This window comes from Poecile atricapillus, chromosome W (genome assembly GCF_030490865.1).
Source record: "Poecile atricapillus isolate bPoeAtr1 chromosome W, bPoeAtr1.hap1, whole genome shotgun sequence".
NCBI lineage: Eukaryota > Metazoa > Chordata > Aves > Passeriformes > Paridae > Poecile > Poecile atricapillus.
In genome coordinates, this window is record NC_081288.1 from 93,970,938 (window position 1) to 93,997,717 (window position 26,780).

The 26,780-nt window shown below is 39.0% G+C and overlaps 1 protein-coding gene across 6 annotated transcripts; it reads right to left on the bottom strand.

Annotated features, from left to right (window-relative positions):
- Positions 1–1,140: 1,140 nt before the first annotated feature.
- LOC131591652 (AN1-type zinc finger protein 5) lies at positions 1,141–26,176 on the bottom strand. 6 transcript variants are annotated; one of them, XM_058862596.1, is made up of 7 exons: positions 25,935–26,176; positions 20,074–20,178; positions 19,823–19,986; positions 19,322–19,433; positions 18,437–18,534; positions 3,045–3,170; positions 1,141–2,766 (listed from the first exon to the last, which is right to left on the bottom strand). In XM_058862596.1, the coding sequence occupies exons 3-7, from the start codon at positions 19,977–19,979 to the stop codon at positions 2,618–2,620; spliced, it is 642 nt and encodes a 213-aa protein (XP_058718579.1). In that variant the 5' UTR covers positions 19,980–19,986; positions 20,074–20,178; positions 25,935–26,176; the 3' UTR covers positions 1,141–2,617. The 6 variants fall into 6 exon arrangements, with proteins under 6 accessions (XP_058718579.1, XP_058718576.1, XP_058718577.1 ...); XM_058862593.1 differs by lacking the exon at positions 25,935–26,176 and adding an exon at positions 25,590–25,903; XM_058862594.1 differs by lacking the exon at positions 20,074–20,178.
- Between the last annotated feature and the right edge of the window lie 604 nt (positions 26,177–26,780).

Genomic DNA, 26,780 nt, shown 5'->3' on the forward strand with positions numbered 1-26,780 from the left:
GATTTTATACCTAAAGCTTTTTGCAAGGACTTTAACTCTCTGAACTCTTTGCCTTTGAGACTGATGCATTTATACAATAAACATCTTTATAGCAACCAACAACTGCTCTTGTCTCCTTAAAGACCCGGAGACCCCCAAGAACAACTTGACAAAACACCACAGACAGCCTTTTTCACTGGGTTTCAAGAGGAAGACCAGACCGTTCTACATCACCACTGGACCTTCAGAGGAAAATTACACCCTTCTACAGGATCACCGCTTCAACAGAACCAGTCACTCCAGGAAGACTGCAGCCACCACTTAATCTAACTGCTAGCAACACCCTGACCAACAGTGTGAGGTTGTATTCTGACTCTGTCAGTGTTTTTTTTACTACTCCATTTTATTTTAATTTTCCTATTAAGTTGTAGGGTTTTTTATTTATACATACTAATAAAGAACTGTTATTCCTATTCCCATATCATTGCCTGAGAGCCCCTTAATTTCAAAATTATAATAATTCAGAGGGAGGGGGTTTACATTTTCCATTTCAAGGGAGGCTCCTGCCTTCCTTAGCAGACACTCGTCTTTTCAAACCAAGACATTATTATGTATTATTCACCAGCAAAGATAGCTTCTTTCAAGTTCATGTGCTGTGTGCTCTGTACTTTTGTTTTTCCTTGGAAAAGGTACGTATAGCATATATGACATTCATATTTGGATACAGACCCTGACAACTCTGCCCAGGCCTTCTAATGAAGATTTTAACAAAACAATGCAGTCGGTACACTGGCTGTATTAGAAGAGATCCACCGGAAATAACTTCTGTAGCCAAAAAGAGAAAAAAACAACCCAAAACCCACAACAAAAGAGAAATGTTTATAGTTCACTAGTAATATTTCCTTCATTCCCTTTTAAGCATGTTGCTGACATCTTTATCTGGTCATCAAGTAGTTACCTGTATTCCAGCTGTTCATGCTTTTCTGACCTCAACAAGTCATCTGAAAGAAGTCAGTATGTCAAAGTTAGAAATAAGGAGGTTAGAATGGTTTAAGAAAAAAAAATCTATAGTATTAGTTTTGTATCCCAACCACCACAGGGCTACTTTTAAGTTACAGCAATAACTAAAAGCAATGAACTACCACAAAAAGTATTTCCTTATGTACATGATTTTTATTATTTACATAATACAGCAGAGCATAGATGCTGGATAGTGTGATTATGTGCAATACCTAAGTATGAACTATCTGTACATACTTGCATATCTGATAACTAAATTGAAAGAACAAGTTTAAAGCAAAAGCTTTATTTTTTAATAGTGAACTAAAAAACTAAGATTGAACACTGCAATAAAAATCATAAGTAGCATCTTGTGTACATACACATGAGGAGGCATTATAACACTAGTCTACACTATACTTGATTATATAAAAAACCACCACAAGCTTCATACATCACAAAACCCCCTTCCATTATAACACAGAAATTATATTACCAGACAAGCATCAGTGAACTATACTGTCCTTTCTAGTTATTATACAAAGCTGTAGATAATGGAGCCCATGCAATACACCCAAGAATACAACACTCCTACACCCAAATACAATTAAAAATGATAAAGCAGCCTTCCAAGAGTGGTTTCAGCTCCCACTTAAGTCTACAAGAGTCATGTTGGGTATGATTCCCATACACAACAATTTTTACATTTAAAACTTTTTTTCTTTTAACTGAAAAAAGCTCCTAATAGTCTTTTGAACCCAGAATGTGCTGAATTTTAGAAGCACATGAATAATAGACTGCTCAATTACTTCTGCAACTTACATAGATGCATGTGTCACTTGATAGAATTGCTGTGGTATGTCTAAAAATCCCACCCATAGCTTTTGGTTTCTAAGTCAATCTTAGCACAATATTATGCTACACAACATTATTAGCTATGCAAGGAAAACTAGACAGCTGTTGCAGGACAGTTCTTAAGTTTCTAATAGGACATTTCCTTTGGGAAATTATTATAATTTTCATTATTCTAAAGTTAATGTTATCTGTTCTAAAATAATTTTCTTCTCATACATATCTGATTTTTTTCCATTTTTCTCATTGCAATTACTAAATGACTTGTTATTAAATATGGCACCAACAGTCACTGGATGGTAGAGCCCTCTACATGTCATATTCTGCTGGAATACAATGGAACATGGAGATGAAAAGTAGAATAAGATTTTAAATGGATAGAAGTAGACCATCAGCCTTTCTGACATATCCTTCTCCCAAACAGGCACAGTCTTTGGCTAGTCATAAACACCTTGAACATCTTAAAAGGCAGATCTGCTACAAACATGAAGAAAACATGTTTAGCACATGTGAACTAGAGCCTGTCTTTTGTGCATGTGTATTCCTGTGCAGGTTCTAGCCATCCAATCATATTCTGAGGAGAGCATATACATTTTCAAAGACTGTATCTATCCAATTCTGCCTGTAACAAACACCCAAACATTGTGAAAAAACATTAAGACAGACAAGGCTAAAATTAAAACTTTGGAGAACAAAGGAAAATGGTCATGTATCTGCTCTTTAATGCTTTCATAGGGCATATTAAAATAAAACAAATAAAAGTCAGTCTTTTCACAAATAGACTAGTTTATATTCTCTGGATTTTTTCAGCCACCACAACTGGATTCTCTTTCCTGATTTTTGCTGCAGCTTCTGCTTTGTAATCATACGGACAGTTATGCTTGTCAGAATAACGGTGAAGTCCACAAAATAAGTTTCCACATCGGCAATCAAACCCTGTATAAAGAAAAGGAAAAGCAACATCATTAAGAAGCTTCAGACTTAAGAAAGCTATAAATTAGGAGCTTAGCCAGTTCGAAGGGGGTATGTGCATCTTCTGTATCAAATAGATTAAGTGGAATGAATATTTTCAAATATCAGCTTTATTAAGGGATCTAATACGAATTTTGTAACAGCAAGCAAAAGTTTAATGCCTACAGATTTCAACAAAATTAATCTAGTAAGAGGCGACCAATAATATAAATCTACTCAATAATGACAAAGAATTATCATACCTGTAAGGCCAACCTTTTTTCTGCATGTGAAACATCTGTTCTTCTTTGGTTTAGGCAGTTCAGAAGCTTTCTCTTCACTCTGTGAAGTACTAGGTTGAGAAACTGATGGGCTTGGTTGAGTAACAACTGTTAAAGCAAACAAAAGAAATAAAGGTTATTTTCCTCCTTTTCTTGACTTCACTAGCATGTTTGTATTTATTAACAGTAAATTCCCCTCTACTAAGACCCTGAAGTTTATTGTCTGAAGTGGTAAGTAGAATAGGTGTTCTACTAACTTCCCTTTTACCTCTACAGAAAATAATCAAGTTTTCCCCACTGTTCCATCATCTAGAAAATGCAGCATACCTAGTGTTATCACCTGTATACAGCCATATAGGTCCTGTACACACAATATTAAAAGTAATATGATCCAGTTTAAATTAATCTAAAACAATAACAACACTGTCAAAGTTGTTGAACAGAGGGGATACTTGTGGAAAATAGTCAATAGGACCATATTTTAGAAATGAATGACATTTACAGTAATGCTTTTTTGTCATAGTACCAAGTTACTCTGCCACTATACTTGAAAAGTCAGATGATCTAAAACCTCACAGTACACCACCTAACATTCTTGAGCTTCAAACCACTGATTTTGTGATATACCAAACATACTACTACAAGCCACACAGCTCAAAAAAGCCCTTATTTCAGACACTTTTTTTTCAGTAATTTAAAGAAAAAAGTACGTATTTACATTGGATATCAGTATCCTTGTACTATAGTCAACCTTAATGATCAGGCAGTTTGAGTCAAAATGTCTTATTTTTTAATTGCCTTTGTCATGAACACTTTTGGTTACATTTCTCACTTTTTATCCAAGTTCTATGCAGGATAAAAATAGGTCCTTCAGTGAACTTCTGTGGATCTGTTAGTTTTCTTCGAAAAATTAAATTTTTTATGAGCTGTTTTAAAAATCCTTTAAATACCCAAATTAGTGCAGAGGAAACACAAGAAAGATGTGTTTGCAGGCAAACTTTAATGCATACAACTCAGAGAGTCTGTCCCTGTTCAGTTTTCCTGGACACTCAATTGTATGATTACATCTATTGTTTTAAAAAATAATGAACAAACTATAAAATACACTCCATAATTAATGATTGAGGATATAGGTTTTAAAGGACTCACTTGTAACCAACTTTATGCATGCAAATATGATTTCTTAGTTAAGATCCTTTTGGATCAGTAAGCATTGCATTTTGAAAGTGGAATTTTCAACATCATGAACCCCTTATAAGGGGGTTAACTATAGTTAACATTTTATTATCCTTACTATTAATACCTGCTCTTATAAGATTTTATTTCTATTATGTTCATATGCCTATTACTACTAACACAAAGCCTCACAAATCCAAGCCCTATTTCACAATTCATTTTAGAAGTGAACAAAGAGAGTATCCAGTCAGTTCATATTTCAGATTGTAAACAAGATTCAGTAGTAACAAACTTTTAGAGGCAACAAGGAACTTTCAGTGTTCATACCCAAAAAATCTTAACAGGAAATTGGTATTTTCTTATACAATATCATAGCTGTAAGTCCTAGGGAACAACTCGAGCTCCTTACTGACTTTATTTTTGAATATTCTATAGATTCTTCTAGAAAGTGTGAAGAGTTCAGCATCAACACTATTTTGTTAATTCTGAGGACAACAATACTATCCAGTCTTGGATATATGTTTTTTCCATACTTAAACATGCTATTAATAAAAAGCAAAGGTATGGCACTACAATAATAACTGTTATTAATACTTTTCAGAGTAATTTTGACAGCTTTTTTTTTAATTAAGCAATTCTTTTGTCTTGACAAATAATATTTTCAAAATGAACAGATATAACCTTTTGAACTCATCTTTAAACCCCAAGGAAAGTAGTGTTCACTATCAGATAATCTAGTTGAAAGCCTATGACCAAAAAAAATCAGGTTAAAAACACTGACACCACAGTGTAAGCCTGTTGGATACCACACACCTTAGCTGACAGAAATTAAGAAATTGACTAAACATCTCCCAAATCAAGCAGCATGGTCAAGCTCCTTTTTGATTTGTTATATTACCAGTCTGTTAAAAATGAAATGCTAGTTTGTCGTGGTTTCAAGCTAGTAATAAAAACTTATTTATTTTTTGCTAGAGATATGGATTAAAATAAGAGCAAAACAGGCTTAAAACTTAAAGGAATAAAGACAGTTTATTAACAAACTACTAGAATAAAAATACCAAAATAAACTTTCAGAGAACCCTTTTACTTTTCACTACTTGATCATTTCTTTGTACACATAACAACATAGAGACAAAAAAAAGTTTTACAATCTTGGTGGTCAAAAACAGTTTCAATTTTAGAGTCTTTTCATCAGTCCCCGTAGAGAAACAGAAGTCTCTTTCTGCTAATCCATGGAGTTTCTAGAGTCCACTCCTCCCATCTCACACCACTCTGAGGTGTGCAATGGGTCAAATTGAATCTAGGGATGCTATTTTTAAGGATAAGTGATTCAAAGCAGAAATCTTTTTCAGTTGTCCCTGTGAGCCCTCCTGGAAAACAGCCATCTCCCTGGCTCCTTTAAGGCTTTAAAATCTTCACTTCACTCGCAAGTTCCAGCAACTCACAGGATCATAATCATTTTTCTTTTCTTTAAAGTCCACACTTTGAATACTCTATTCCTCCCATACTCTAGCCATGAATTAAAGGAGTCTTTAAACTACTGTCCATCTCCATAGCTGCAACAGAAAGACTTTTCAGCAACAAGCATCTTCTTTTTCTCTCTTTCTTATTTAAACTTAACTCTTTTCTTCACTGTTTCTGGTAGGTTTATGATGTCTTACATGTTAATTGTCTCTCTTTCTCTGTCTGTTCTAAGAAAAAGGAGTAATCTGTTGTTTATCTAGGTAATAAAGGAGTTAAAAGAAGAAAGCTACAAAAGTTCATAGTGTCCGGTTTCAGTCTAGCAACAGACTTTGAAAACTAAACAAAACTGCTAAACTGCTTTTCTCTCCTTCCCCCCCCACTCCCTGCGGCCTTGTCCCGGGCCTGAGGGGGGGGGGGGGGAAAGCCAAGACGGAGCTTGTTACCTCTCCAAAGCCGGAAACAAAAAGAGAACGAGACAGCTCTGAGTGTACTTCGTAAGGGAGTGTTTACAAGTTGAATTCACTTTTTAATGGTCAGATCTGCTGTCAATTCTTGAAATGACTGATAATTGGTCAAGAAGAAAAACTCCCATCAGTCACCAGTAGCTTCAACTTCCTCTTTTTTTTCACTCGGTTTTAAAGGTGAAGTTAACCCATGATATAGTTGTAAGCTATGGCAGATGGAAAAAAGGAACCTTCCAATTCTCTGGTGGAGTGAGAGAGTGAGCAGCTGTGTGTGCTTAGCTGCCTACCAGGGTTAAACCACAACAGACCTTTCTGGCACCCAACAAAGGGCTTGAAGGGTTTGACATAACAACAGACTTGACTGGAATGTGCTAGGTCAAATTTACAGCTGTTAGTGCTGTTTAACTAGTAATCAGCAGGCTCCCAGGCTTGCCATGGGCTTGCTTGCCTGACTACAAATTAAACTCTAGTGCTCATTAGTGGCTGATTTTTGCTTTTGCTGCTTAGCATCTTACTCTGCTGTGCCTGGAAACATTTTGATAACAGCAATGACCATTACATGCACATGGGCTGGCAAACAGCCAGGGCATTGCTGCTGTGCTGGACAAGCTGGACCTCTGTGTGAACTCAAAGGGAGTCATTCCCTTCATTGTGTGAAGTCAAAGGGACTGTGACCTGTGGATAAGTCCCCATGGGAACAGGACACCCTGAAGCATCTGTGGCCATGGTTACATCTGTGCCAGAGTAGGTACACCTCTAAAAGGATTGTGGCTCAAGAAGTCCACACTGGAGAAGGTATACCTTGAAGCATCTGTGGCTGTGGATCAGTCTAACATAGCAGGTACACTCCTGAAGGGACTGTTGCTGTGGGTAAAGCCACACTGGAGCAGGTACATCTCTGAAAGGATTGTGGCCCATGAAAAAGGCCATGCTGGAACAGGTGCACCTCAAAGCAACTGTGGCTATGGATAAGTCTGTGCAGCAGAAGGTATACCCTAAAGAGACTGTGGCTCGTAGATAAAGCTCCACTTGGAGCAGGCACACTCCTAAGGGACTGCAGTCCATGAATAAATCCAAGTCAGACCAGGGGCAAGGGGAGGAGTTCATTGCAGTGTTAAACCCTATGTCCTGGTACAAAGGGATCAATGGTAGAGATTGTAATAGGTATACCTTTAAACTGTTGTAATCTGGTATTTAAGTTACATGTTATAGGATGTACTTCTAGCAGGAACCACCTGAACCAATGGAGGACAAACCTCACAAGAAGCAGTGCAAGTGCAGCAGTGACCAGATTTGAGCTCACTGATCCATCAAGACAAACAGCGTATTAGATAATTTTGTGTCACAAAACAAAGATTAAAAACAAATCCATCTGAGGGAAAATGTTATCAACTACTACAAATATACTTACTTCCTCCTCTACATAAATATACTGACCCTGAGATTAGCTTAGTTGGTTAGAGCATGGTGCTAATAACATCAAGGTGACATGTTTGATCCCTGTGTGAGCCATTCACTTAAGAGCTGGACTTGAAATCCTTGTGGGTCCCTTCCAACTCCTAATATTCTGTGAACTCTGTGGAACAGGTGTTCACTGCCACAACCAGCAACCTGGGAAACAGGAAGCAATGATGATAATCCAAAGTGCAAAGGCCCATTTCCGAAAAGAGCTGCCAAACAGGATCCTTCCTCCACAACTAAAACATATTCCAAAAACAAAAACAGGTAACATGCAGAAATGGGCAACTAAAAAGTCCCAACACAAGGAGATTTCACAGGGTGCCCTAAATCAGAATTGTTCAATTTATTACTCAACACAGATAACACCTGCAAAAAGTAGACATCCACCCACTTTTATGCCAGCAGTTAGATCTAATAATGGGTTTTAATAATGAAGTCCTCAAAGTAGCTTTGCATAACAGCTAGAACAGGGACAACACCCTTTAACTAAAGCTCACACATAAAAACAACCCCCCATTTTTTCATTAAACTATCTCAAATTAAACGTAAGTTTTAGTTCTTCTGATGTGACATTAGTACCCACATTCATCAGATACTATCCTGACAACTGCTTGTTACAAAAAGCTCCCTCTAGTATATATTAAACAAATTTTATGCCAGAAATCATACTGTGTTAATCATCAGGCAAAGTACTCAAAGTGATTGCCATGGAATAAATCACTAGACAAAAGCTGAAACCATGGCAGGAAAATGGTTGTTACTGTCACCTGCAGACCCGCCTCCTCAGTACCAATAACCCTATTCATATGGAGCAAAGCCTTTTATCACCAGAACATGTTTTATTGCCTTAACAGAGGTTCTGTTGGCATGTTGTTGTGAGGTGCCTCAGGGAGGCAAAGAGTTAGTTTCAGATAAGCTTTGTTAAAGGAGAGGCATGGCTGTAAGCCATGTGTGTGAATTTTGACCCCCTGTGTTGGGGGATGGGCATGTGAGTCCTGGATGAAGTTGTCCCACCCCAAACCCCTTGTGAAGGGTGGCCCAGGAGTTCTGATTGGGTTTGAGCCCCTGGGGTTTCTCCCTTGCTGTGTTTCTAGTGGTCCCTGACCCTGAACTCCACCCTCAAAGGTGGAGACCCTCAAGAGTTCTGTCCCTCAAAAACCCCTGCTCGGCCTCTGTTCAGGGCTCTCTGTTCTGGATCTGAGTTGTTCCCATGCTGAATAAATGGTTTCATGAACAGAAGCCCATCTCGTTGGTGTTCCATGCTGGTCCCCAGAACCCTGCAGCTTCCCTGGAAGTGATCCTGAGGTTGTGTACTACAACAGCATGTAGCCCTTTTCACCACCAGCTCAGGTTACTAGATGAGGTTTGTTTAATTTCAATTTTGGGAGACCAGATCTCCTACTATAATGTTGAAGAACTTGGGAGAAAAAAAAAATGGACATGATTTTTAAGTTTTCTTAAGTAATACAACAATAAGTTAACCACAGGCAGTGTAAAATGCAGTGCCATCAGGAACAACAAAACAGGCATGGGGATGCCATTCAGAGGGACCAGGACAAGCTCAAGAAGTAGGCCCATGAGAATCTCTTGAGGTTCAACAAGGCAAAGTGCAAAGTCATGCATTTGGGTCAGGACAACTCCTGATATCAATACAGGCTGGGGGATGCAGGGATTGAGATCATCCCTGTATAAGAGGACTTAGGGGTACTGGTGGATGAAAACCTGGATGGCAAAGGCAGGGACTGGGAGAACAAATAAGCACCCACTGTAGGAGAAGATCAGGTTTGAAAGCATCTAAGGAACCTGCAGGTGCACAAGTCCATGAAACCTGACAAGATGCATCTGCAGGTCCTGAGAGAAGTAGTGGATGAAGTGGCTAAGTCACTATCCACCATATTGAGAAGTCATGGCAGTCCAGTGAAGTTCTCATTGACTGGAAAAGGGGAAACATAACCCACATTTTTATAAACAGAAATAAGGAAGACCCAGGAAACCACAGGCCAGTCAGTCTCACCTCAGTGCCTGGAAAAATCGTGGAGCAGGTCCTCCTGGAGACTATGCTAAGGGTACATGGGAAATAAGGAGGGGATTGGTGACAACCAACATGGCTTCACTAAGGAAAAATCATGGAGGTCTTTATGAAAGGGTTACAGGATTGGCAAATATGGGAAGAGTGACAAAAAAAAAAATCTACCTGGGCTCATGCAAAGCATTTGATATTGCCCTACACAACATCCTTGTCCCTAAAGTGGAGATGCAGAGTTGAGAGATGGACCACTTGGTAGATAGGAAATTGGCTGGATGGTTGCACTCAAAGAGTTGCGGTCAACAGCTCAATGTCCAAGTGGAGACCAGTGCACACTAGCATGGACCTGTTCATACAAGTCCAGAGATGGAACACTGAAAGGCTTCAGGATGGAGGGCTGGAGCACTTCTCCCATGAAGACAGGCTGAAAGAGTTTGGGCTGTTTAGCCTGGAGAAAGAAGGCTCAGGGAAGACCTTAGAGCAGCCTTCCAGTACCTAGAGGGCCTACAGGTAGGCTGGAGCAGGATTTTTTACAAGGGCATGTAGTGATAAGACAAGGGGGAATGGCTTTAAACTGAAAGAGGGTAGTTTACATTAGATATTAGGAAGAAATTCTTTACTGTGAGGCTGGGGAGGTCCTGGCACAGGGTTCCCTGAGAAGCTATGGCTGCCTCATCCCTGGAAGTGTCCAAGACAAGGTTGAATGGGGCTTTGAACAACCTGTGATAGTGGAAGGTTCCCTGCCCATGGCAGGGGGGTTGGAACTAGATGATCTTTAAGGTCCCTTTCAACCCAAAAAATTCTACAATTCTATTATCATAAATGTGCTAGGATAAGGAACCAACCTAATCCTAGTACAAAAACTGCCTGAAAAATAAAAATACAAACAAAACCCCCACAAATACAACTGTTGCACTGTACATTTGGGAACATTTACTTCATTCAGTCGCTAAGTAAGATGCATCTCCAAAGCAGACAGAGGGAGAACAGCAAGGTTACTTATGATTGGAAGTAAACCACAAGCTACAGCATGACAGCTGTTCAACCTACACGGAGAAAGGTCCTGCAAATAGGAAGACTAATGCTACACTGGCCCTAAAGTATTAAACCCACAGTGACTGAGACTTCTGAAAAAGCAATAACTACTGTACTAACAGGCTCAAGAACAATGTATACCAATGAGCAAGGAATCAGGCAAAGGGGACAAGAAACCTGCATGGATGAATATAAAACTCCTGTCATTACTCAAACACAAGCAGGAAACACACAGGAGGTGGAAACAGGGTCAAGCCACTTGGAATTAATATAGAGAGGTGTCACGTTCTGCAACCGCATGATCATGTCCAGAGAAGCTACAGTTACTAGGAACCAGCATGGGACATTAACGAGATGGACTTCTGTTCATTAAACCATTTATTCAGCATGGGAACAAACTCAGATTCAGAGACAGAGAGCCCCGAACAAAGGCAGGGTGAGGGGTTTTGATGGACAGAACTAGGTGGAATTCAGGGTCAGGCACCACTAGAAACACAGCAAGGGAGAAACCCCAGGGGCTCAAACCCAGTCAGAACTCCTGGGCCACCCCTCACAAGGGGTCTGGGGTGGGGCAACTTCATCCAGGGCTCACGCTGCCCATCCCCCAAAGCAGGAGGTCAAAATTCACACTAGCTAGGCTTGCAGCCATGCCTTTCACTTTAACAATGCTTATCTGAAACTAAATCTTTGCTCCCCTGAGGCACCTCATAACAGAGAGGTTGTCAGAGTAAGTAGAAATGAGATGAGGAAGACCAAGGCCCATCAAGAATTAAACCTGGCCAAGGATGTCAAGGGCAACAAGGGCTTCTTCAAATACATCAATGATAAAAGGAAAACTAAGGATAATGTGGGACCACTTCTAAATGGAGGGGTGATCCTAGTGATAGAGGATGCAGAGAAGGCAGTTACTGAACGCCTTCTTTGCATCAGTCTGCACTGACAAGGCCAGCGCTCAGGGATCTCTGACTCAGGAGACCAAAGTAAAGGTATATTAGAAAGAAGACTTTCCCTTGGTCAAGGATGATTGGGTTCATTAGACAGCAGTGCCCTTGTGGCCAAGAAGGCTAACAGAATCCTGGGATGCATTAGGAAGAGCCAGCAGGTCAAGGGAGGTGATCCTGCCTCTACTCAGCCCTGGTGAGGTCACATCTGGAGTGCTGTGTCTAATTCTGGGCTCCTCTCTTATGAGGAAAGTCTGAGGGAGCTGGGCCTGTTCAGCCTTGAGAAAGAATGACTGAGAGGGGACCTCATCAATGTCTATAAGTATCTGAAGGTCAAGAGGGTGGAGCCAGGCTCCTCTTGGTGGTGCCAACCAATAGGAAAAGAGGCAATGGGCACAAACTGGAACACAGGAAGATCCACCTGAACATCAGGAAGAACTTCTTTACTGTGCAGGTGACTGAGCACAGGGACAGACTGCCCAGAAAGGTTGTAGAGTCTCCCTCACTGGAGATATTCAGGAACTGCCTGGACACAATCCTGTGCCATGTGCTCTAGGATGACCCTGCTTGAGGAGGGAGGTCAGACCAGATGGCCCACTGATCCCTTCCAACCTGACCCATCCTGTGGTTCTGTAACTAGACTCAGAACTGACAGTGGTTTTCCTTACACAAACCAATACAGCTGGAGCAGTTCATAAAGGACTGTATCCTGTGCAAGGGACCCATGCTGGAGCAGGTAAAATGTTCAAGAAGGAATAAGCAGCAGAGAACAGTTATGAACTGACTGCAACCCTCCATTCCTCATGCATTACTCAGAATATAGGGAGAGAAGGTAGAAGAGTCTGGAAGTAAAGATTGGTCTTGGAAGAAAGAGGTAAAGGGAAGGCATTTTTAGTTTTCTTTGTTTCTTACTATCATGCTCTATTTTTTAAATTGGCAATAAATTAAATTAATCCAGAAGGGACTACTAAAGTAACAGCAAGGTTTTAGAATCTTCCTGTAACCCAGAAAACTTAGCCAAAATAGAACCCTATCAGTTTAAAAAAATGCATTGACTTCCACAGTAATAGGAAGCAGTAAACATGCCAGTGAAGAGTGAAATGCTTGAGAGCATTAAAAAAAAAAAAAAAAAAAAAGTTTTAAGTGTTCTAACTACTTTTACATAAAGGTAAACTCCAACTCCTACCACAGAAGGACCAGAAAAAATAAAACAGAAGAAGGGATAAAGGTAATAGACAAAGAGCACCCAAAAGTCATCAGAAAAACATATAGATAGCACTTCCACAGCACCAAAACTGAAGACTATACTACAAATTACATAATTCTTATGCTGCACATTAACATAACTGACTTGTAGATAAAGTTTGAGTCAATGAAAATAAGATGGACAGTATTTATTATGCTTTATGAAGCTTGACAATAAATATTTTATTATTTAGAAACTGCAACTGCTGTGCTGATCTACCTGTCCATGATAAAATGCTGAAGAATAAACTGTATATTCAATTTGATGCCAAAGAACTGGGATAAAATTATTCTGCAGCATGAAACTAATCTCTCACATGCTCAACAGACACACTGAATATTTTTACTCTTACATGAATATAACAGATACCCCTGTTTTAAGTATCACACTGAAATATGGTTTAGATTGGCTGCCATCAAGACTTGAGGCCTTTTGCACAACTCTCAAAAAGATCTGATAGCACATTATTCACAAAAAGCACAGGAACAGCAGTTTGGTCTCCAGTCTTATTCTTCAAGATAGACAACCTCAAGACTTCAAGGAGATTATTAGTTCCATTTCAGAATTGTTTAAATTGAGGGCATCTACTTGAGCTACAGTGGACGTGGGAAATGGGAGGGTAATTTTGAACACAAGACAAAGTTGATATATCTGATGATTTTATTGACAGCCACAAAGGAACTATCTACAGGTAGCACCCACATTTAAATACTATAGCCATGTTTGAAAACAAATCAGAATCAGATATTAAAATAAGAAGCAAGCAATATAATCTATCATCTTGAACATTCAATAGCTCATAAAATATTCAGAATATTACTCAGAATAATTTCTGTAACACACTGTAAATTTCATAGCTACTGGTTTTATCTGTAACACAAGTGAGGGCATCCCTTAACAGGGTCTTGCATGTAAGATAGCTGTGGTGTTGAACATTAAAACAACTTATATTCGCTTGGTATGGAGCCAAAAGAAAAATGAGCTAACGATAATCTCATTAATTTCATCGTATGACAACATTCAGGAATGGGAAGACCAAGCTACAACATGGATGGAATAAGACTGTAAGTTAACAATGTTTGTGGAAGAATTTTTAACACTTATTTTACACAAGACCATATGCATTTCAAGTTCCAGTTCACCTTCTTCATAGGCAGCACTATTGCACAGCTGTGGCTTCAGAATGATAACTCACCACACTGCTCTGTAAAACAAAGCTATTACTGGGTTCAGAAAAATAAGGTTTTTGATATGCACACTAGACTACTTAAGTCTGGAAACACTAACAGCCCTGAGAGGAGATTTATTCAGAAAGGGAGTGACCCACAAAAATGCTAGAAATATGCTATGATACTTGATACAATGTGATTATTTGAACATACTTGCTTTCACAACAGTTGAGTTTTAGTGCTCAATATGCAAGTCAGCTCTCTTGTATGAATCTTTCATTGCCACTTAAAAATGTGCTTAAACAAAACAGGTTTCTTCAAGGCCTCTACTATGCCTCACCAACTTAGTAATGGTATTGCTCTGATGCAATAATCAACACAAGGAAAGTAAATTAATTCTATAAGGGGTTTTTGGCATTTAATTCCTGTAAGTTAGCATGGGAAAAAAACCCCACAAATATGAACAATATCTCTAGAATATTTTGGGTATATTCTGACTATGGTCAAGACTGAACGAAAATTAAATCCTTAGTTAAGAAGTGCAGAAGCAGATCAAAAGCCTATAAAATGCATTATATAATTAATGCCCAATTATGAATTGGAGTTTTGATAGAAAGGTATTTATATTTCATTGACTTCTACACAGCTCATCAGATAAGCAACTGAACACATGCCACAGTTCAATTACAAAACTACAACAAGCGACAAAGTTGAACTAAGAAATTACAAGTTAAAATATAGCATGTTAGACATCTAAATTATAACCAACTAGGCCAGTTATATCTGTTATGCCTTTCTTCCTTCAAGTGCTAAGATAGGATTCATTGCCTTCAGACCCGATTTGTTCTGAATGAGAATCCAGATTACAACCTCAACCTGAGAAAAACAAAAGAAAATACAAGCCTGTTAAGATTCATTTTTTTCAACTTCAGAACCCTCTGGAATCAGATGCTTAAAACCCAAACAGCAAAAGAGTATTCTTTTAGCCCACAGACTTAAAGACAATTGTGCAGACCTAACTATTTAGAACTTGGACTTGGAGAATGTCTTCATAATGCTTAAGAAATATAAACAAACCCAAACCTACTTTGCTTGAAGGCTACATATTTTGTTCCAGACCTACCATCTAATAGACAGTTATGAAATTCAATTGCCAAGGTGAGACTACAGATAAAACTATTTTCATTAGCAACACCATGACAGGCATTAGCTTAGAGAACTACATCTCAGAAAGTATTAGCTTTGTTTTACGAGGTGACATTATCTACTCTATTATTGTTTCAGCTCCTTCTCAAGAGAGATCAACACATATTGGATGCTGCAGAAAAAGAAAGGAAAAAAAGAAACTAACCCAAAAACAATAGGGATTTATAAAAAGTTGAGGCCAGCTTTTTTTGACTGCAAGACACAGGATCAATGTACTAGTAAATACAGCAAACACTTGATGTACCTTAAATGTCTGATAAACCCTTAGTAATCTAAACACAGCAGACAAAGGCACTATTCTGTGCTGTCTAAAATCTGCTCCCAACTTGATGAACTTGTAGATCAGCTGAAGACTGTTTCAAGAATTTAAGGATATGTACTAAGGAAGACAATTTTGTTATAGAAGTTTGTTTTCCAAACTTTTAAATTCCACAGTCATGTTCCAAATGATCTCTATGTAAGCTTTAACAGAGCTTTGAATGGTTTCAAATCAGTCTCAAGCTGCAAGATTATTATCTTGAGTTGCTTTTAGGGATTTTTTTTTTCTTCTTCCTATTCTAATCAATAGAGTGCTGTGTGACACTACCATTTAGTTGCCTTGTTATAAGAAAATTAATATTGAGTCAACACAAATAGAAGACTGGCCTTTATAGTTAGCAAAATGACAAATCCCTATTGGCAATTTTAATAAGACAAAATTCAGATATTACTTGACCACTACTACAAATTTATGCTTTTTTTCCTGCCTATCACTTTTTCAGGTCCCAATACATAACAAGACAAGATGGGTTTATAAATATTGTAACAAAGTATAAATTTCTAAGTTACATACAATAAGTCTTTTCAGATAACACAAACTACAAGGAGCTGAAACATGTAAAAAACTCCTCAGTCTGTACATAACCAAAAAAGGATATAGTAAAAGCAACTGTAATTTATTTCATGTCACAATTTTAACATGACAACTAAAATAGTAAAATCCTGTATACAAAACCCAAGCAATTAACTATCAGCTGTAACAGCAGTCCTAAACAAAGACAAAGATGCATCTAATACATTGCTGAGTGGTACATTCTGGAATTTTCAACACAAAATAAGTAATTTTTATCTTCAGTTGTAGCAAACACATTTTCCTATTAAAAATCAGCTTTCAATATTTTAAGACTTTCAGAACTATTAAAATTAACAAGTATCAATATCTATAGATATCAAACAAGTACATTAAAATATCAATTTGAATAAACTTCTATATAATAAACATTAATTCACTCGCTTTTTAAATTGAACATTCTTACTAAACAATTAATGCCAAAAGTACTCTATATCCACATGTCCTGGGGTGACTTTACCTTTAAGATAGCTTTGGGAGCTAGGGAAGTTGAAGCTAATGGAGGCTGATGGGAGTTTTTTCTTCTGACCAATTATTGGTCATTTCTGAGAATTGGCAGCAGTTTTAACCATTGAGAAGTGAGATCAACTTGTGAACACCACCTTAAGATGTAAAGCCAGGGCTCTCTTGCTCTCTTTGGTTTCTGGCTTCTGACAAGGTAACAGAGCTCCGTCTCAGCCTCTTCCCCCCCCCTCCAGGCTGGACAAGGCTGCAGAGGGCAGGGGGGGAGAAATGGAGCCAGCCGCACTGACTTAGTTTGCAGTTTCTGCCGCTGAACTGAAACCTGACACCATGAACATCTGCAGCTTTCCAAGACTTTAACTCTTTTACTACTTGGATGAGACTTACAGATTACTCCTTTTTTTCCCAGAAAGAGGGGAAGAGAGAGAGAGAGGGATAATCAACATGAAGAAGATACCATAAAACCATCAAAGACAATAAAGAAAAAATTAAGTTTTAGATGGGGAAGAGAGAATAAGGAGATGCTTTATAAACTGAAATATTTTTCTGTTAAAGCTATGAAGATGGACAATAGTGTTCTGAAAAAAACTCCTTTAATTCATGACAGAGTATATTGGGAGGAATGGAGTGTTCAAAGTGTGGATTTTGAGCAAAAGGTGGAGTAATTGTGATACAGTGAGGTGCTGGAACAGAGTGAGGTGAAGTAATAGTTGAAGATTTGGGGCCGCTTGAAGCAAAGAGAAAACTTCTGTTTCCAGAGAGGCTCACAGAGACAGATGAAGAAGACTTTTGCCTTTGAATAACTCATCCTTAAAATGACATCCCTAGACTCATTTGACCCATAACACACCTCAGAGTGATGTGAAATGGGAGGAGACAACTGATGGCAGATTTTTTCCAGGCAGGTAGCATCAGAGAAATAGAAAGCTATAACAGAAATAGTTTTCTTGTGAGAAACTCCATAGATTAGCAGAAGAAGACTTTGGTTTCTCTACAAAGACTGATGAAAAGACTAGCAGAAATTGAGACTGTTTTAAACACCAAAGTTCCAAAGTTTTTTGTCTCTATGTTGTCATGTAAACAAGAGAATGGTTGGGTAGTGGGGGAGAAAAGGGTTTTCTGGAGGTTTTATTCTGGTTTTCTTATTCTTGTAGTTTTGTTAATAAACTTTCTTTATTCCTTTTAAGTTTTAAGCCTGTTTTGCTCTTGTTCTAATCCATATCTCACAGCAAGAAATAAATAAGTTTTCTAGTGATTTTTTAGTTGCTGCTTTAAAACCACAACACCACACAACAGCATTTCAGTTATATCTACTCTTTAGTCACTTAGTACAAGATCCTTTAGAAGTCTTTATTAGTATTTTAAATCAAGTATTCCCTCCTGCCCCATTCTCATCCTTCTGTAGAAGAATTAAAAACCTTGTTCTTCAAATGCAACAAACCATTTTGATTACCACAAGTCAGCAGAAACTGTACTGCTAGGCTTTATAAAGAAATCAACACTGACTTCAAAATTGAACATCTTGCACCCAGATACAATTTAAGTGTCTTATTTTTAAAAATGAAGGTTTGACAGCCAAAATGCTCAAGTGTCAAAAGTTATGTACTAAAATTGAACACATCTGAAAACTATGTTCTGGTACCAGTAAGTCTTCTTGATTCTGAGAGTATTAATACTTAAGAAGCATTCATGATTAACAATTCTTCAAGACAATCACCACAGAGATGCTTATTTAAGAGAAAGTAAATAAATTGTCAGCTTCTGTTTAAGAGAAAGTAGATAAATTGTCAGCTTCTGTTAAGTCAGTTGTATCCAGCATTACTCTGCAAACATACCTGGCTCGATGTCTGTTTTTGGTGATACTTTCTCCTCTCTTGAAATGCTCATTTCTGTCATTTGCTGCATTACAGGTAAAGCAGCCACAGGCACATTTCTGTTTACATACAGTGAAATGGGTGATTACATTAGTTTAGAGCACATAAGAGCTTAAACTGTCAAAATCCATCAGGCTACCCGATCAGTTATTATTGATACACATTCCTGACCTGTACTTCTATCTCTCTTTCCTAGAAGACACTAAGCAAACTGCAGCAAATGTTTCCCCAGATAAACAATAAATGTCCTTGTAAATGTAGTAGTCCAACATCAAACACTAATATTAGTCCTAATTTATAAAGATTCATAAAGCACTGTAAAGTACACTGTCACTTTTTCCTCTGCAGAAACTCTCTGTAATAGGGCAACACTACTTTAACTTGCTGTATACTCACAGTTCATTCAAACCTCAAAATAATAGCTTCATCTGGTAAAGGGTCTAGAAATCAAGTCTTATGAGGAGCGGCTGAGGGTGTTTGGCCTGGAGAAAAGGAGGTTCAGGGGAGACCTTATTGCTCTCTACAACTACCTGAAAGGAGGCTGTAGTGAGGTGGGAGTTGATCTCTCAAGTAACAAGGGATAGGACAAGAGGAAATGGCCTCAAGTTGTGCCAGGGGAGGTTTAGATTAGATATTAGAAAAAATTTCTTCACTGAAAGGGTGATCAAGTATTGGAAGAGGCTGCCCAGGGAAGTGGTTGAGTCCCCATCCCTGGAGGTATTTAAAAGCCATGTGGATGGGGCACTTAAGGACATGGTTTAGTGGTGGACTGGGCAGTGTTAGGTTAATGGTTGGACTCGATGATCTGAAGGGTCTTTTCCAACCTAAATGATTCTATAATCTTACCTTGATTTTCCAGATGTGCTACTAGCAGTGCCTTCACAGTTGCTTAAGCTAGCATCTGCTCTCTGTATAGATGGAGAGTCTGAGGTAGGACTGTTTGAACCACTAGCTGTCCCTATATAACAGAAATATGAGAAGTTAATTATAAACAAAGTATAGAATACAAGTTAGTCAAGCAAGTTTTAATACAGTTATGAACAATTTCCAATCATTCCTCATTCTACTGCATCTTCTTAATATAGACTATATTGTTAATGATTAAAACACAAGGATTGTATAAGAAAACAACTGTAGCAGAGCAAGTAAAAATCCAAATTAAGGTTCAACACCAAGTAGGCCAGAATACATTACACAAAAAAAGCATCTTTATTTTTATTGTGATTTAAAGTATTATCCCCTTTGATATTTATAGTTTTAATATGCAGCTATCAGAAAATCTGAATACATCTCATCACCTATACATTATGTTTTCAAGACACACACAAAAAAAAGCACGTCTCAAACCTTTACCCATTGGGCTGATTCTACCACTATTCTGCTGTCGCTGAAGATGTTCTTTGTAGCAAACAGAACACATGCCATTTGTTCTAGGATTTCCATAAAATCCACATCCTGTACTACACAGCATGGGCCCTGGGGTCTGGTTTGTCTCCTGAGCCATTTCAATGCTGTAAATAAAACCAAGAACTGCATTAAGAACTGGCATGTCACCAAAATTGATTACAGGGTTATAGAATTAAAGTAGGTCTGCTTACCTTGCCCATAAAAAGTGATATCAGCATTTTTAAAGATGGCTATATGGATGTTAATATATAATTCAATACTTCAATTGTATTGACAAGTAACATTGTCAGGAACATCTAAGAGAGGTAAAAAACATTATCATAGTTTAGTGGGTTGACCTTGGCTGGATGCCAGGTGTGCACCAAGCTGCCCTATCATTCCCCCTCCTTAACTGGTCAGGTGGAAAAAAAGACAATGAAAGGCTCATGAGTTGATATAAGGAGAGGGGAGATAATGCACCAATTACCATCACAAACAAAATAGATTCAACTTGGGAAAAATTAATTTATTACCAATTAAATCTGAGTGGGATAATGAGAAAACAAAATCAAGTCTTAAAACACCTTCCCCCCACCCCTCCCTTCTCCCTGGGCTAAACTTTACTCATAATTTTTCTATTCTCCCAGCCTTCCATCCCCCAGCATTACAAGGAATGGGGGTAGCAGTCAGTTACATGTCTCTGCTGTTCCTTCCTCCTCACATTCTTCCCCTGCTCCAATGTGGGGTCCCTCCCACAGGGAACAATCTTCCATGAATGTCTCTGATGTGAGTCCTTCCCACATGCTGCAGTTCTTCACAAACTGCTTCAGTGTAGGTCCCTTCCACTTTTTCTTTCCATGAGGTGCAGTCTTTCAGGAACAGACTGCTCCAGCATGGGTCCTTCATAGCTACCAGCAAACCTGCTCCACCATGGGCTTCCCTCAGGGTCACAGCCCCCTCTCCATCACCTGGAGCACCTCCTCCACTGATCTGTGAGCCTACAGAGTTGTTTCTCTCACACAGTCTCACTCCTCTCTCTTCCAGCTGCTCCTGTGCAGCAGTTTTCCCCCCCTTCTTAAATATGTTATCACAGAGGTGCTATCACCATTGCTGACTGGCCAGCAGCAGGTCCATCTTAAAGTCATCTGGCATTGACTCTGACATAGCAGAAGCTTCTGGCAGCTTCTCACAGAAGCCACCCTGTGACCCCCCACTATCAAAACCCTGCTTCACAAACCTAATACACACAGTAATATTGAGAAGAAATATACTTATCAGAAACCAAACTGTGTGCAGGTTATGACCAAATTTAATTAATTGGCCAACAAAAAATTTATTAACCTCTGAGCATTTACAGGGTAGGAAAAAAACCAAGCAAACCACAGCTAGATGGGTAAAACAAGCAAGACCAAGTTTGGATCTACTAAACAGTTTTGGTAATTAGCAGAGTTTATTTTTACAGACTCCAGAAGAACTGCTCCACGTTTTCAGTAATGGTGATCTTGTATCATTCTGATGCTAATAACATTGTTAGCAGTTTGTATTTTCACAACATATTTGTTAAACAGAACAAAAATCACTGAAGGATGGGCAACAGTCATTTTAAAACTGTATTTTATATCTTTAGGGGATGCTTCTAAAACAAGACCTTTAACTTTGCTTAAATTGCATAAAAAGCCCAATACTGAATTTAACTAGCAACAACACACATACAGTAGGCCCTCAAAACAGATGATCCAAAAGCATTACGGAAATATGCTTAAACCAAATTTTGCTCTTCCAAGAAAAATAAAACTATTTTAGACTGTTAAATACCTTCATTTGCACACTATATGCATTTCCAAAGAGACAGTTAAATAATTTGTTTTTAAAATATAGGCAGACCTGCATCTTTCAAAGGTAGGTAATTCTAACCCTCATCTCTGCCATCAACTGCAAAAGTTAGGAATAAAAATACTTCACCTTCACTGACAGTTGACCTCTGCAAAACAAGGCTAGTAGAAAAACTGATATAGCAACCAAATCCTAGTTTTATTGCCATTGGGAACTAAGAATATAATAATCAAGTAATCTACTACAAATTGAGGACACACTTGTCCTCCAAAAATTTAGATTTATTGAAAGTACTGCCTATAGTATTTAGACATTTTAGTGAAAACTCCAGATTATTGCCTTCCTCTTTAAGGGCAGCCACAAAACAGGAAATTTGTCTGCTGATGCTCATGAAAACTCAAGCATACCAAACATGAATTAACTCTAGTGTATAAAGAAATACTTTTTATAACTTAAAATAGCCATACTAAAAGCTGTAACTATATATCTCAACAGTATGACAACTGCAATTGACAGCAGTATTTGTCTAGTTAATCTAAACTTCTGAGATCCAAGTAAATCAACAGCAGAAGAAAACAGTAAAATCAATCTGCTTGCCTGCTGGTGGTCACGGGATTTCAACAGTTTATACCTTTGTTTCACTACTACAAAGCAAATTTGTACTTATTTTGATATACCACTTAAGAATTTGCAGTTTTACAGCCATACACCGAATCAGTGGGCACAACAAAAAAATCTAAGACCTTAAAAATATTCTCATCTTTATTGTAGCTCTATGTTATTATAACACAAATAAAGACTACTTCTGGCCTTAAAACACGCAGGTACACTCAAAGCACTAACAAAAGTGCTAACACATTATCATCATCAATCTCATTTGATTTGCTCCACTCTCAAATTAGAATTTTTCAGCACTAAGTTTAGCTTTAGGTATTAATGATGATATTAACATATTACAAATGAGTATTTATAGCTCATTTTCATACAGTCCTTCACTACCTGAAATACATGCTGCTTATTAAAAAAAAAAGATCAAGTTGTTATCCAATGCTTAAGAAATTTTGTTTTTTCACTCTTTAAGGTCTAGGTATCACCTGACTAGGTTATAATACACTTTCCAGAGTTTAATCTAATAATCAGAACACTAAAATATGCTATTTAATATTTTGAACCAACAGCAAAAGTAAAGCTTTCTGAAAAGACAGATTACAGACTTCTGCAATTCTTCCTTACTAACTTTTCTAAGATCAGTCAGTACCTAAGGCCTTACAAATTCAGTTCTATTACCCTGAAAAACAAGCAAATATCATTATGTATCTGCTTTCCTGAAGGTTTCTCAGAAACTTGGTGTGAGAGACTGAAATGTTATGGTTAATGGCTTAAACATTGTTATGAAGGACTTTTTTCCCATTATAGCAAAACTGTATAAAGAAGCTGTGACCACCAAAGCCCACCCCTCCCTGTATATGCCTTCTGACTGGAACCTTAGACTGAGTTAAGCTGCCTAATATAACCTGAGATAAGGTGACACTACTGTCCAATTATCTCAGGTCTAGGGAGAAGTAAACAAGGCTGAGGGAGAAGAATGTATCCACAAGAAAGCCAAACCAGCAGCTGTCCTAAAAATCAGCTCTGGCTGGGTTTGGGGTGGGTGAGGCCATAGCCCACAGGCTCATCTGCTGAGGCCAAGTTTGCACACGCTGCTCCCAACCAAGGGAGGAGGAGAGTTTTTGGGTGTGTGTCGTAATCTCTGGTCAGAGGGTGTTAACATCCATCCTTCTTTACACAAACTGGCTCAGTTGTAAAACCCCCCACCCTGGGAAAGCCACATCCACATGGGACATTCACATGAGAGGCAGCTTAAGAAAGTGTTCTAAACCAAAGACCCCCCGAAGCGCCCACCAGACTGGTTCCTGAGGCCTTACACCAGACGACTGCACATGATGCAAAGTGATGCAACAGATCCAGAGTCTGTTGCAAGAGACAGTGTCAAACTTGCCCTCCCCAGGGGAGGCACCTATGCATTCACACCTGGCCCAAACGTATATTAATCCATTGAACTCTGTTTTGCTGGACCCTCACCACTGAGAAGACAAGAAGAGGATCAACAGGACACCGTCAGGATCCAGAGTGATGAGGTTTCCTACTTAATCTGTCATTCTCTTTCTCTCCCCCCCACCTCTTTTTCTATTTCTTTCTATCTCTCTCACACATTTACTATTAAATAAAATCCATACTATTGACTTCAGCATATGATCTCATTTGCACCTTAATTTGGGCAGAGGCACCTCTCTAAAAATTTTTAATAATTGGATCATAATACTTGGGTCACATGGTTGAGCACATTAGCTTCTGCCTGTCACCAAGTTGCAGTGTGACAGACTAATCTAAAGGCTCAGACACAAAACCTTGTCAACAAGGGCCTCTGAAATCAGCTTCTATTTATATCTCTGAAAGCTGCCAACTCCTACAACCCACAGAACTGAAGCAGCCAAGCATATACCCACTATAAGAGGAAAACATGAAATTCAATTAACATGACTACAGCTTCTTTTCTAGAGGAAAAGAGAGTGCAGATATTTCAATCAAGAAAATGCAGCATCATGAGGCAGTCATCTCAGACATTTTCATCTCTATTTCACAGCAAGAACAAAAAACTGGCTATGATCTGAGACCTAACATATTACACTCTCACGACCTTACATTCCCCAAGCTTTTGGTTGACTGGTTACAACCAAACCTTTATAAAAAATATAATTATCTCTCTTACCTCCAAAAAGAGTCTTAACACTTAAGAGATATCCCTGTTTAACCCTGACCTCACAATAAAAAAGAAGCTATTTTTTTCAGCGTGTTAACTCAAACAGTAATAATTTACACCACTGACCTTCACAGTTACTGGCAAATTTACCCAGACAAACTAAAAGGGGAACATAAATACTTTGTTATTATTAAAGTTAACAGTCTCATAACTAAGACATCTTTTCATTCCAAATTACAACTAATCTGAGGCATAGTCAACTCTAATGGCTAGTCAGCAGATATTTAGATTATTTGAGTGGCAAATATAATTAAGCTTTTGTGCACAGCAAGTGCACTTCCAAGAAACAATTTATGAACTATGTGAAATACATAATAAAAGCATTTTAAGTTACCCTAATACTTCACAGACTCCTAGAATGGTTTGGGTTGGAAAGGACCTTAAAAATCATCTAGTTTCAACCCCCTGCCACAGTCAGGGAATCTTTCATTAGATGAGGTTGCTCAGGGCCCCATCCAGCCCGGCCTTGAACACTTCCAGGGATTGTGAATCCACAATTTCTTTGGGCAACCTGTTCCAGTGTCACACCACCTTTATAGCAAAGAATTTCTTCCTAATATCTAATCTAAACCTACCCTCTTTTAGTTAAAAGCCATTCCCCCTTTTCTTATCACTACATGCCCTTGTAAAAAATCCCTCTCCTACTTTATTGTAGGCCTCCTTTAGGTACTAGATTAACTTAATTACTTAATATAATAAGGGAATACAAATACTAACTAATTTTAAATCAATAATAAAACCTAAACTGGCTGGTTAAATATTTTTTTACCTGAATATCCTCAGCTAGAAAATGGACCATAAAAAACACAAACACAAAACAAAAAAACCCCAGCAAGGATATTTCAGGTATACACCTCTAAGAGTGATCTAGGTGAAGCAAAAAGACGAAGTATATGCGAAGAACGCGAATCAAACCCAGGCATTTCCCAATGACAATTAAATGCAGCTCGATAATCCAGACAAAAAGGGCGGCACCGCCAAGTGCTCAAAGCGTGGTTTTAGTCGCCATCGCCTCCACACACCCGCCTCACCCCACCCCCTCCCGACACCAAAACACAAAGATGTGAAAGCTACCGTTCTAAGGAGAAAAAGCAAACAAAAAACCAGCTCCTCTCCCATCGAGGACTGAGGAAGCTTCATTGTCTCGCTCACTGTCTGCCCCAACTAAGGAGGGAGTAGTAGTGTGTGTGCCACCCTGGCCTGCGGCCACCCGCCGCAGTATCCGTCGTGTCAGAGTGAGAGTCCGCCGGGGAAAACGATAGATGCCCTGCCAGCCTTCGCCTCGAGGAAGGCAGCAAAAACACCCCGAGGGGGGTCAAGCACCCCCGCAGCGCTCCTTTGCGCACAACGCCACCGAGCTAACAACTCTCAGAAATCGAATCCACATCCTCCCGCAGCCACTCTTCAGCGCCCGCGTACCTACTCCTGGAAGGGGGCGGAGCGAAAAACCCCACAGCCGATGTCGGAGGCGCTGCAGATGGCTTCAGACTATTTCTGGGAGAGCGAAAGGCAAGATGGTGTGGGGGGACGAAGCTGGCGGTGCCACCACCACTTTCCTTCTGCGGCAGCAGCACGGAATGAGACGCGCAACGCACAGGAGAAAGACGAAAAGAAGACGCAAAAAAATAATTGAGGGAGAAGGGTGGATGAAGGAGGGATCTGAACCAGCTGGTCCGCTCGCGTCAGCTCCGCCCCCTTGTGGCTGTTGCTGAGGCCTACACACCAGCGCGCTCCTACACGAGGGGAAAGAGCACGAAACAGATGTGAGGCGGCTTACAGTACCGTCGCCTTTGCCTGCGGAGTCACCAACCTCCCCCTCCCCGAGACTAGGGACTATACAGGAATGGACAGACGCCGCGCGTTATCGGAGAATGTCGTCTGCTCTCCAGTGGGGTGGGAAAACGCAAGGAGCTGTGTCCAGAGCAGTGACAACTGGCTCGCGCGGCCTCACCCTGTACACAGAAAGAGGATGGAGCTGCGCGCAGAGGAAACAAAGCCTTTCCCCATCCATTTGCCCTAATAACAGACACCTCCGCCCCTAGTTAACATTTCCATTTAAACTTGCACGTGCAGTGGTGACACAAGTGAATTATTAAAAGAAGTCATCATTGTGGGGTTAATTAAAGGGGTTTTATTAATCATTAAACAATGATTAAATGATAGTTATTGATGATTGAATGAAAAGTAAATGACAAATGATTAAGCAATAATTGAATGGTAATTTGAGAGTGATTTGACAAATATTTTAATGATTTAACAATTTAG